The sequence below is a fragment of the Balaenoptera ricei genome, chromosome 10 (assembly GCF_028023285.1).
Source record: "Balaenoptera ricei isolate mBalRic1 chromosome 10, mBalRic1.hap2, whole genome shotgun sequence".
Lineage (NCBI taxonomy): Eukaryota > Metazoa > Chordata > Mammalia > Artiodactyla > Balaenopteridae > Balaenoptera > Balaenoptera ricei.
The window spans coordinates 69,601,297-69,614,746 of record NC_082648.1 but is presented as its reverse complement, the minus strand read 5'-3'; the positions used below and the strand labels follow the sequence as shown (position 1 = coordinate 69,614,746).

At 34.8% G+C, this 13,450-nt stretch overlaps 1 protein-coding gene across 6 annotated transcripts in view; it reads right to left on the bottom strand.

Moving 5' to 3' along the window:
* The window catches only part of METTL25 (methyltransferase like 25), a 178,432-nt gene that overhangs the window by 111,009 nt on the left and 53,973 nt on the right, over positions 1-13,450 (bottom strand). For all 6 annotated transcript variants that reach the window (XM_059936623.1, XM_059936622.1, XM_059936621.1 and 3 more), the window contains exon 6: positions 3,242-3,336. In XM_059936623.1, coding sequence (XP_059792606.1) covers positions 3,242-3,336 — 95 coding nt within the window. The remainder of the gene's footprint in view (positions 1-3,241; positions 3,337-13,450) is intronic.

Here is a 13,450-nt window from a genome sequence, read left to right as displayed (position 1 = left end):
AAGGAACGTTAACTGGTACACTTGTATAATTTAGGGCTGATATATGGATGTGTGTCACGCAGACAAACACATACACACCCCAACTGTATACACTCCTTGAATTTTAGAAGGAATTAGAAAACAGGAAAGAAATAAAATGACATATTCTTGGCTCACTTTTATTGCAGCTAAAACAATCAAATCCAAAACTATTATTATGTATAGACATACATAAACATATTTATATACGCACTACTTTTTAACTTATTTTCTCCCAATTTTTTATAAAAGTATAATTTCATCTTTTATTAAACAAGATTATATTGAACTGATTATAGTTGAAATCTTAGTTTAGAAAAGTACATATATTTTTGGTCTGCATGGTCAAATTCAAATCAAATTCACATATGATCAAGTTGCCATAAGAGAAAGTAATATATATTTCTACAATTTTATATGTAGCTGGTTTTACACTGATATTTATTTAAAATTCAAAATACTTTTATAAAAAAAGTTTTATAAAATTTTCCCAATATTTCTCATAAATACTCATAATCTAACATACATGAAAGGATTTGTTATAATTTAAAAATGGAATAGGGCCTTCTGAAACTTTCAATTTTTTAGACATGCATTTCTACACTTATGTTGCTTTATAACTAAATTAGATATAACATTTTAGTTAAAATTTTATTTTTAAAGTTTTCGTTAGAAAATATTTCAAACATAAAGAAAAACAGTAAAATGTAACAGTGCATATACTTCCTACTCAAATTTAAAGTACTCATATTTGTTTCAGATGGCTATGTCTTCATAAATAATACTTTTTAGATACAGCTGAATCATGTACTTTTAAAACTGAAAGAAAATGTGCAGATTATCCCAAGTGCAATTTTCTCAGATGCACAAGGTCACTGACAATGGCAGGGTCTTGCCACAAGCTGCACAGCTAGTTAGCAGGTGAACAGGAACTAAAAACTTGTTTTCTGGACTCCGGTTTACTTCTCATGCCCTCACACCATGAAGAGTTAGTGGGAAAATGAGTTCATGGTATAAAAGCTTGCTTTAAAGAAATTGTTTGAAGAAAAAAAGTGTAATTTTTCCATTGACTTCAAGGATACCTTCATGAACATCTAGAACCAGAGTGTTATGAATACAGAAGATAGTTATTATATAATTTTTATATTAAATTAAGTAGCAACAGGCCCAGAACAAGTATGTTATTGAAGAAAACACTGAGTTTTCATTTACAGTACTGGTTGTGTTCATTTCAGATTAAATTTTTGTGTTACTTGCTTTGCTAAAAGGCCGAACTATCAATAATAAAGAAACAAAAGTTTTTAATAATAAATGATTTAGCATCAATAAAAATATCATATAACACAGGACTACTTTTGGTATGTGTTGCTGATGTGTTTGTTTTAGAAATACCAATGATAAATTCTGATTACATAATAAAAGATAATCAGGTAGGTGATAAGCAGTTTCTTACAAACATTAATAATTTTTCTTGGCCAATAAATATACCAAGTGTTCATTTCATACTAATCTAAAATATTTTACAGTTTTATCAGGCTAAAAGTATGCTGACAAGATTGCACTAATGTAATTAATTTTTCCCCTCTGGTTAGTACCCTTAACAATTTATCTGAAAGTGTCACCAGAAAGGTATACTTCGCTCTCTCTCTCTCTCTCTCTGTGTGTCTCTCTCAACCCCTTAAGCTTTGAATATTTGTAGAAAAGGTCAGTTATGGAGCAAAAGGCAATAAAACAAGATGCACCAAAAGAAACATGTTCCTTAGACTTTCCTAGATTACTCTAGCATCAAAAAAAGAAGTCAAGGTGAGCAAAGACAGGGATAGAGTTAAAGAGAGGGGCATTCCATGAGAAGCTGACATTGGTCAGGCAAAGTTCTTAAGTGCGGCACGGTTGACAAATTCTACATTTTGGAATTTATTTTTCAAAAACTCTTCTTTTTGGTTTGTTGAATGTTTATTTTTATAGCAAACATTTTTATTTTGTGGATATATTATATCATTTTATCTTTCTAAGGGATACTAATAGTTATTTTATTTTACTTTGGATAGTATCCGTTTCCTCCAAGTTGCTACTTTTCTATTTGTTTATCTGATCTCTTTTCTTTCATGTTAGACTTTCTTAGACAACTAATGATTCTTGGCTTTTTGATAATTAAAATGCGGTAATCATAAACTTGATTAGAAGCGCTGTGCTTATGAGTGAGGACTTTTAATTGTGGGTCTCACCACAAAGGTCCTATTTCATTGTGAAATCCCTAATATATCTTCAGTTTTTTCTCTTAGGCTAATGAGATTCCCTATAAAAGACTATTTCAATTTCTTGCCTAGAGGGTGTAAGCTGCCAGCATTCTGGGAACCAAGTCATTCCAAGAATGACCTCCCATTCTAACAAGACCCTAAATGAGTATCATTTACAAATGTAATGAAAGAAAGACAAATTCCCAGGAAAGTATTTTAAGAGGACTCACAAACGGAAATCATTATTTGAGCATAAATAAGATTTCGAAGTTAATTCTCAGATATGTGACCCAGAACACTGGAACACTTCTTTATATTGCTGTGTTACTGGCAATATAAAAAAATATTGAGATAATGACCATAAAATAGTTAATTTATCTTGGGATTGGACATTAAACACATTATTTTAAAAGCTATATTTTAAATTTATGATGACAAAGTCCATTTATACCACTTAACTGGCATCTGCTCCTTTTTAAGCCAACATAACACCACAAACAGAGAAGACTGTGGGCTAAAGTGTTCTAGGTCTAAGGACATGAGCTAAATAAAGATTTCACTTAAACAGATAGTTACTTCATATCCCAGGTAGCTTAATATTTTTCCCACTTCATAAAAAATTAGGAGACCAAATGATCTGCTACAAACAAACACAAACATACCACAGAGCTGTGGATAAAGCACTGAAGTAATTCTGTGTTTAAGACTTGGTTGTTGGTACATTTTATATGATAATTAAAGTAATTATATGTAAGAAATTAAGTACTATAATGTAGAATTATAGTATAATTATAAATTGTTACCACACTGCATGCAGAGTGAGTAATGTTGGAAGGGTAAGCCATTTTTTCCCTCATAATTTGCAATGCACAAAAACATTAATAATAACACTGCAAAATTTGGCATTTAAGGAAGCCAAAAATAAATAAATAAAATTCTGCAACATCTAGATAAAGCTCTAAGTCCAAGAAAAAATAGAGTCATACCAAACATGCTGACATTCTGGCATTCCGGCCACAGCACCATCTCTCTTCCTTTAAATAGTGGCACATTGGAAATCCCCACTTTTCTTGGGTACATTCTGCAGATGGAAGAAAAATATGGATTATTTAAATAAAATTCTTCCTCTTTTAGTTAAAGTAAATAATCTATTGAGAAAGCAAATCAGTCATTTGAAAGTCAAACAGTAGTTAAACATGTAAGTGGTAATGTTTAACAGTTCATTCCAGTATGTTAATTAAAAGCATACTAATGTTATGAAAATGATATTTTCTCAACAACAGCTGTTTTGTATTTAAGCTCCAGGTCTGATACCAACCAATTTGCCAAAATTATTTCTCAAATATTTAGCAAAAGCAATTTAAAATGGAAATACTTTGCATGTTCAGTGTAACTACAGAAGATAAGTAATGAGATACTGGGCATTTACTGCTGACCTGACTTTCTAATAACACGGTTTATTAAATGTGACATTTGGCAATTTATTATAGAACAATATTAATTCATTCCTAACAATGTTGAAGCACCAATTTTTTTTCCAGCCACGATGTTCACTTTCCAGAAAATGAACAGCTGTATAGGCTCTTATTTTTTCACTACATTGACAGGCTGTAAGATTTTCAACTGTTATTCAGTTTGTTTCAACTGCATTTATGGTTTGAGTAACAACAAAAAAATCAACATTTTCTGCTTAATCACAGGTATCTGCTGCCCAACTCACTAAAAGAGTTACACGTGCAACTTGCGGATGTGTAAGCCCCTTATGTACAACTATTAACTGCACAGGGTTTTCTCAAAAGGAAAAAAAAAAATTTCTATTTTAAATTAAAGTCTAGAAAAGCTTAAGCCTATCAAAACTGTGGCAATTAAAAGAAAACTGAGATGAATGTAAATTTTCTATTAGGTTAAGTAAAACAGAACTAGAAAACAAGAAAATGCTTTAAAAGAAAATACTGTTGAGGTAGATTCCACTAAATAAACTTCTGTGTTATGAAAGGTCAAATGATTTTTTATTAAAATAGAGAAAATTTAAATTTCATGCAGATCATAAGCCTGTGATAGTGATTTCTTTCAGGTATTAAAGTAAGATTTACAACAGACGTTATTGATACTCAGATGGAAGATACTGACCCTGCCCCAGGAATACAAATAATAATAATGCTAGTAGTTATACAGCACTTAATATTGTTAGGCACTATTGTAAGTGCTTTAAATGTAATAACAAGCTTTTTTTTTTTTAACATCTTTATTGGAGTATAATTGCTTTAAAATGGTGTGTTAGTTTCTGCTTTATAACAAAGTGAATCAGTTATACATATACATATGTTCCCATATCTCTTCCCTCTTGCATCTCCCTCCCTCCCACCCTCCCTATCCCACCCCTCTAGGTGATCACAAAGCACCAAGCTGATCTCCCTGTGCTGTGCGGCTGTTTCCCACTAGCTATCTATTTTACGCTTGGTAGTGTGTAATAACTAGCTTTAAGTGCATTAACTAGTCCCCACAGCAATTCTGTGAAATAGGTATACTATTATTCTCATGTTTCAGATAGAGAAAGTGAGCACGGGGAGGTTAAGAAAACTGCCTAAGTTGCAAATCTAGCACATGGCAGAGTTGGAATTTAAACCCAGGCAGTCTGACACCAGGGGCCATGCTCTTAACCACCAGGCTATATAAACAATTTCACTTTACAAGTACCCAGGAATCATGGAGCCCTTGAAGCCTACCCAGTAACTAGGGACCCTGGACTACTTCCTCTGTCAATTTCCAAGATGCCTTGAAACAGCGGTTTGAGTTTTACTGAAGGCTTTATGATTTAACTGAAACATGATTATTGCTAAATCAAAGGGTTACTCTAAGTACTTCCATTTTTTTCTTGCAACTGAAGAAAGAAATATCTAAACTTTACTGTAAAGGGTAAGGGGCTAGAGAAATGGGGTTGTGGTCTTTTATTGAGAGTGTTAGGAAAAGTGCTAACCAATAAAGCAGCTAGTTCTTTCCCTTTCCCCATCTGTTCTCTCCTTCTTCCTTGTAGTAATAGCACTCAATTTTTACCTGGCTATTCAGCTGCTCAGGTTAAAGACTGCAATTCCCAGACTCCCATGCAGTCACTAGGATAGCTAGAGGGTAAGTTTTGGCTAACTGGATGTGGGCAGAAATGCTGTGTGCAAATGCTCAAAGAGGAGTTGGGGGGGGGCATGATCTTTCCCCCACACTTTCCACCCCACTTTCCACCCCACTTCATCCCTCCCCTGTCTGGAATGTGTTCATGTTGGCAAGCAGACGGTGGAGCAACAAAATAGAAGGATTCTGGGTTCTTGGAAGGCTTTTTGGTGCAGAGCTCCCTTACTAACTCTGTCTACCTCTGGACTGAAACAGAAATATCCATCTGACCCATTCTGCACCTAAATCTTTATCTTAATTTAATGCTTCCCAAACTTTTTTTGTAGCTCAGCCATCTGGGAATATGGCAAATTTTGTACATCACAGTGGAATAAACAGATAACTGTGTTGAGGCAAAACCCAATGGGATGAAGGAAGCAGTATCCCGGGAACTCCCATATAGCATCCACAGCACACTAGTTGAATCGTTCCGTCCTAATTAATACAGAAGTCGTCTCTGAGGATGTGATATTTGAGCAGAGACTTAAACGAGGAAGCAAGCCATGCAAATATTAGGGGAAGACAATGAAAAACAAAGTGCTTCCAACAGGATACAGTTAATCTCCAAAAACATAATACCAGAATATTTTACCATTTAAAATGATTAGCCAGCAATTTCTCAACTTCTAATATCCCAACCAAATACCTACAAAATAAACTTCTAATAGGGGAAAAGAAGAGATGAAAGTAAACTTACTACAGAACACGAAAAGAATCCCACTTAAGAAACAAGCAATGGATTTGTAATGAAAAGTATAATTAGTGCACCATCACTGCTCTGCAATTCACCTTATGTTGCCAGGAAAAAAGCAGGTCTACTTGCCTGAAAACAGGTAGAAATTTCCTCTGCCAATGATAATCTAAAAAAACTGACTGAGAAAAATTACAACTTAACATTACATTGAAAGGGGAAGAGTATTTCTGGAAAATATATTACAATGGAAGGGGTATATTATTTCCAGGAAAAAAAAAAATCTAAGAAATCCATCCCAAAGTTACTCTCAAATTGTTGACCTATAGAAACTGTAAGAGATAATAAAATTTATTCTGTCTCTAAGCCATTCAGTTTTGTGGTGATTTCTGAAACGGCATTAGATGATACATACAGTCTTGAAGTAGCAATAGGGAGGTTAATTACCTCATACAAGGGAACTGAGACAGAAAAATGCACTGCTCCATGAGGATGGGAAGTATGCTTCCTCAGGAAAGAGCTAAGTTTTGATTAGACAGTAAACGCATTTTCAGAGAACAGGCTGCAGATAAAGACACTTTTCGTAATGAATGACCAAATTCCAGAAAATTTTGGAATTGAGGAGAGGTAGAAGACTAGTCAGAACAAAGGATATATAGAGATACATTTGATGAGAATCCCAGAAATCAGGAATGAATCGTGAGGCCAGGGTTTCTGGTGAGGGCTGACATGAATGGGGATCAAAGGCACGATGGGATTGGTCTTTCCTATCCCTAGAGAGATAGTGGTGAAGCTGTGGGTGTTGTGGTAGGGGCGGAGGAGGGAGTTTTTCAGCGGAATACAGAGTTCTGGGCTTGACAGTTGATAAAGGGAAGATGCAAACAGGGATACACAGGCCTCCTGGCATTCCTCTTGATTTCAGATGATATAGCGTGGAAGCCAGCAGGGGAGCAGTACACACTGAGCACACAGGGCTGTCACTGGAGAAATGGAGGCTGAAAGATGGCAAGCATGTTCCCTAACTTGTGTTGATGAAGGTGACGAGGTGGGGAGAAGGGTTACTGTCTTCCTTAGGGCTCATAAAACTTCTCTTTGCCACCACAATGAAGGCCTACAGAAGGGTACCCTTAACCTGTGTGTAAGAAAGTTCCCCCTTCAACCCTGCATAACAGTGTGAAGGACAGCTGAAGGGCAGTCTTACTCCATGCACATGGCTCCCCAAATCTTTATCCAAAACACCCATGAACTTTAAGGGCCTAGGGCAGTTTATAGCAATTGCCAGCCTTGGCTCAGGGCTATGTGAAACCACATTAGAGACTCACTCCTCTGGACACCCAGTGATTGTGTCATCACCTTGAAGTTTTCTGAGTCTGCATCACAGTTTCCTCTTTGACTGAGGTCATGGTAGCCTCACAGCTCTGTTCAATTTGTAAGGGAACAAGTGCAAAAAACTGATACAGAGACACCCTCAAAGTCCAACAAAGCCTTTCATATACTGATTCAATATAATCTTTAGAATCTATTTCACCAGCTTCATTCAGACTGCAGTGAAGAACGAGGCTCCCTTCTACATCCTGAATCAAAGTCACTGTGTTCATCATTTCTATTGTTAAGTCTCGGTCTCCTATTTAACTGTGTTCATATACTTATATTCGAATCTAGTCAAACTGGGCATTAAACTTCCTTATCAGTGAATCAAGTTGCTTTCCTTTAGGAGCACTTTCATGCTATCTTTAAATGATAATTTTAGAGTAGATGAAGCCTCCTGTTTTTTTCTTCTATTTCATTTCTTAGTCTTTTTTTTTTTACATGAGATACAATTTGTTTTTATTGGTTATCTATTTTATACATATTAGTGTATATATGTCAATCCCAATCTCCCAATTCATCCCACCACCCATCCGCCCGGCATTCCCCCCTTGATATCCATTCGTTTATTCTCTACATCTGTGTCTCTATTTCTGCCTTGAAAATGGGTTCATCTGTATCATTTTTCTAGATTCCACATATATGCGTTAATATACAATATTTGTTTTTCTCTTTCTGACTTACTTCACTCTGTATGACAGTGTCTAGATCCATCCACGTCTCTACAAATGATCCAATTTCATTCCTTTTTATGGCTGAGTAATGTTCCATTGCATATATGTACCACATCTTCTTTATCCATTTGTCTGTCGATGGGCATTTAAATTGCTTCCATAACCTGGCTACTGTAAATACTGCTTCAATGAAATTGGGGTGCATGTGTCTTTTTGAATTATGGTTTTCTCTGCATATATGCCCAGTTTCTTAGTCTTTGCTGGCTTTAGAAATGCATTACTGTTGTAAATGTAGATATTCTACTAGTTCTTCCTTCTTGTGTTAATAATATTATCCACTTAATTAAACAAGTTTGAATTTTAGAACAATCTTTTATTCTTCTCTCCTTTAATCTCCAAGTTCTTATATACGTATCTTCTTAATTATAGCTCCTTTTCGTTTTCAATCTTCATTAGCTCTTGACTGGGTAAATGTAATACCCACTAAAAAATTCTTTTTCCCTTTCTTTTTGTCTTCTTGTCCTTCCTCTATATTAAGAGTAACAGTATCTTTCTGAAAAGATCTACATAGGCCACTCAAACAGCTCTTGTTTCCATCATCACCAGCATCTGAGACCAAACCCAACGGGTATTTTTCTTACTCTAGATTTTCAAGAGCTTCTGATACTCCCTCCTTAAAACATTCTCTTCATCTGGCTTCCATGGTATCATTCTCCCTTATTTGTGGCCTAATGCTCTTCATAGCCCCTTGATAGCTCATTATTTTCTGTCTATTAAATGTTCTTAAGGCTTAATCCTCTCACTCCCCAAGCCCCTTTTATACTTCTTTGAATAAAGGCTCATAAACTCACATGTCTTCATCTGGTAAACAAAAGTATGAAGCGGCTAGGTAGAATGTAATGGGTACTAAAAATTTTGTATGGTAACCAAGTATCACATTTGCCTGGTCTTACTGCTTTTTAAAGTAAAATTTGGGCATAGTAAGTCTATCAAATTGCCTAAAATTAGTCTGAACTCTTGCCCTATCTATACTCTTTCCCTAGACAATCTTGTCCATATCTCAATATGTACTGATGATCCCTGTAATACTTTCTGAGGGCTGCCATAACAAATGGCCACACACTGGGTAGCTGTATTCTCTCACGGTTCTGGAGGCTAGAGGTCTGAAATCAAGGCATCAGTTGGATCATGCTCACTCCGAATGCTCTAGGAAAGAATCTCTGCTTGCCTCTTCCTAGCTTCTGGTGGTTGCTGGCAATCCTTGGCTTGTAGGTGCCTCACTCCAGTTTCTGGGCAATTACATCTACTCCTTTACATTTAATTCCCACATTATTTCAGTCTGAACTTCTTTCTGGATTTTGACATAAGAATTTTAAACTATTTGCTGAACATTTCTAAAATGAAAAATATGCAAAAGTAAACTCATTTCCTAAGCCCACAAATCTGATCTTCCCCCATAATGATATATCATTATGTAGTCCACCAACCTAAAACCTTGCCATCATCTTTAGCCTTCACCGCCACTGTCACCCCGACCCTACCACATTTCCCTACCATTGGTTACCATGTTAGTTGGTTTTATCTCTGAAAAGGCCTGGTAAGTTGTTGTCTCCTCCTACTGTTCTTATCTAAAGTATCCTTGCTTTGGACTCTTATAACTACTCCCCAACCACTCTCCCTGTCTCTGATCTAGCTCCATGCCAGTCTATCTTCTATTATGTGAAAAATTACTACTTTTCAGAAATGTAAATGAATGTATGCAACTCCTTTGCATTAAACACTCAAAAATATTTTTATGGAACAAAGTATACTTTGCTTTCCACTGAATAATATTCTGAGACCTCAGTATAGCATTCACGGCTCTCATAATCTGGCCCTAATTTGTTTGTTCATCTTTCTAAATGAAGACCAAATGTCACCTTTTTTAGAAAGCTTTCCTTTATCCCTTAGTTATGAAAAATTACTCTCTCTTCTAGTCTTAATAGCATTTGGTTTATACATCCATCACTCATTACTTCTTTCATTCATCTTTTCAATAATTCATATCTGTAGTTGATTAAGATCTACAGGTCATGAATATATCACTCTCAGACATGCATGAAAGTTCTACGTAATTGCTTGTGAATTGCTCACTACATCATGAGCTCCCTAAGGGGAAAGAGAGTATCTCACTTATCGTACATCCTCTACTGCCTACTACAGAACTTTGTTGAACTGAATCAACAGAATTACATAGATGAATCAAGATTATCTACATGTCCTCACTCTACTTTGAAAATACACGCTTTTAAAATTTCTTTAGACGTAAATGAAATCCGACATATAATTTTATCTAGGAAAAATAAACAGGTATTATGCTGTTAGAGACAAATTTTTGTCACCTAAATTAATAATCTCAACCTACATTATACCTTTGTATATAGAGGGTTTTAGACTATCTTATTTAAAACCACAATGACTATTATTGAAAGATAGGGAAAAAAAGATAGGGAAAAATATATAAAGTGATTTTTGAGAGATTTTGCTTTACTCTTCACATATCTTACCCTCCTCTCCCTGTTTAGTTTTTCTCCTGTCTATAACCTGAAATTATGTATCTATTTATTTGTTTTTCTATTCCCTGATGCCTTCTATAAGAGTATAAACTTAATGAGGGCAGGGACTTTGTTTTGATCAATCTTGTAGCCCTGATCCCTAGAATAGTGACTAGCATGTGTCAGGCACCCAATAAATATTTCTTATATGAAGAAAAAAAAACCCAACAAAATCCTTAGGAATAAACCAAACTAAAACTGGGCAAGATTAACACAAATATCTGAAACAACAACCAAATAAATGAAAAGATAATTTATGTCACAAAGAGAAAAAAATATCAAAGACATAATTTATTCCCATAATGATCTTTAAGTTCAATGCATGTCAATAAAAATCCCAACAGGCTTTTTGTTTTTTTTAATGGACTTTACAATCTGATTCTAAAACTCATTTGACACACAAATTATCAAAATCAGCTTTTACTTTAAATCTGGTCAGCAATGTTTATTATGATCTAAACATCATAAAGAAAATGAGATAATTCAAAAATCACTCTTTTTAAGCATAAAACATTTTGCTACTTTTCTATGAATTTGTACTGTAAACCACACATACTTTAATCCCAAATGAAAAACTCAAGTAAACTTTTCTACCTAAGCCTTATTAAATTGTTGATGTGATCAACACTTCAATTTTCCTCTTGCCTCTGGATAAATAAAATATTTCATCATCAAATTTTAAAATGCTTCCTAATTGTTAATATTAAATAAGCTTTTTTAACATTAATTATCTCCTTTTCTAAAAGATGGTCTACCCTTTTCGCATCTACACTAGAAATATTAGAAAGAGCTCTAGCAAAATATGAAACAAAAGCCTTATTGTTCGACTTTCCTATCTGGCATTGTTCACCATATGTGCACTGAATATCCTGGCTTCCATTGCTGAGCCCAGACAATAAATGAGCTGCAGTCAGCGAGCCCTTCGTGACTGAAATCTCTTCTTTAGGGAAACTCACTCAGTAACCCCATATCTGGTCTCTAAAAAATATAAAATTGCATCTGTATGTCTTACACAGACCAATGAAGTAAAATGGTCACTCTTTTTAAAGTAAATAAATAAGTAAAACTCATATAAAAGAGAAAAATGCATGAGGTTAACTAAGAAAATTCTGAAATATAAGAACTTTGGGGGACTTGCTCTACTGGATTTCAAAGGTTCAAATAAACTACAGTAATTTTAACAGTATAGTATTATCACAGGAACTAACAGATTAAGGGAAAAGAAGAGAACCTAAAAATGCACTATCTGAGAAAGGTGTCATTTCCTATCAATGTGTGAAAGCATAGATTATTCAATAAATAGCATTCAGAAAAATATAAAATTAGAACCATTTTGCAAATCATAAACAAAAATAATCCAGATAGATTACGGAACTAGATAAAACAAAAATTATAGTTAGAGAAGAAAATGAGAAAACAAATACCATCAATATAGCAGAAGCAAAATAGAATATGGTACATCCATTCCAAGGAATACTTTGTCCTGTATTAAACAAATTTAGTAAATCTATATATGTTAACAATGGGGAGAGCTCCAAGATACATTGCTAAGTAAGAGATCAACACTGTACTGTTCTTCCTTATTAGGTCACCTTGCTGGTCCTCCTTATCTTCCCAAACTCCTTTGGAATATTCCTAGGTTCAGTCTCTGTACTTCTTTTCAAAATTTCTGTTCCCTAAGTGATCTCACTCAGACTTACTATCTATACGTTAATAACTCAGGGATTTATCTTTAACCCAGATTTGTCCTCAGAAACTCAGAATTATCTATCCACTGATAATATAGCCTCCACACTTGAATTTTTAAAAGGAAGGTCAAACTCAAACTGTCCAAAACTAAACAACTTCCACCTCAATTCTATTCTTTCAGCAGTCGTATCCAGTTCACTAAATGACAACTCCATTTTCCCATTGTTTCAGGCCAAAAATCTTTGAATTACACTTGGCTTTCTTCTTTCCTTCACAACCCATTGAATCTGTCAATAATTTCTGCTAGCAATACTTTAAAAATAATATCGAGAATTTAACCATTTCTTCTACTGCTCCTCTCTGATCTAAACCACCATCATCTCTCATCTAGATCAGCTTCCTAACTGATCTCACTGTTTCTGATCTTGACACTTTGTTTCATCCATACTGGTGTCTGCAGTGTCCCTTGAAAAAGGCAAGCAAGCTCCTCCCTTTGGGCTTTTTACTTGCTGTTCCCTCTGCCTGGAACAATATTTCTCCAGAATAACTGCATTGGTCCCTCTCTCATCCTTCAAATGTCTGCTCAAATGTTATGTTAACAACAAGGTCTTCCCTGGCTGCTTCATATAAAACAGTGTCCCTTCACAAAAAAAGCCTCAACAAATTTAAGAGGACAGAAATTATTTCAAGCATCTTTTCTGACCACAACAACAGGAAACTAGAAATCAACCACACAAAGAGAAACGAGAAGAAAATGATTACATGGAGACTAAACAACATGCTACTAAAAACCAATGGGTCAACAATGAAATCAAAGAGGAAATTTAAAAATACCTTGAGACAAATGACAATGAAAACACAAACATATGAAACATATGGGATGCAGCAAAAGCAGTCCTAAGAGGGAAGTTCTCAGCAACACAGGCCTTCCTCATAAAGCAAGAAAAATCTCAAATAAACAACCTAACCTACCGCCTAAAAGAATTAGAAAAACAAACAAAACCTAAAGTCAGCATA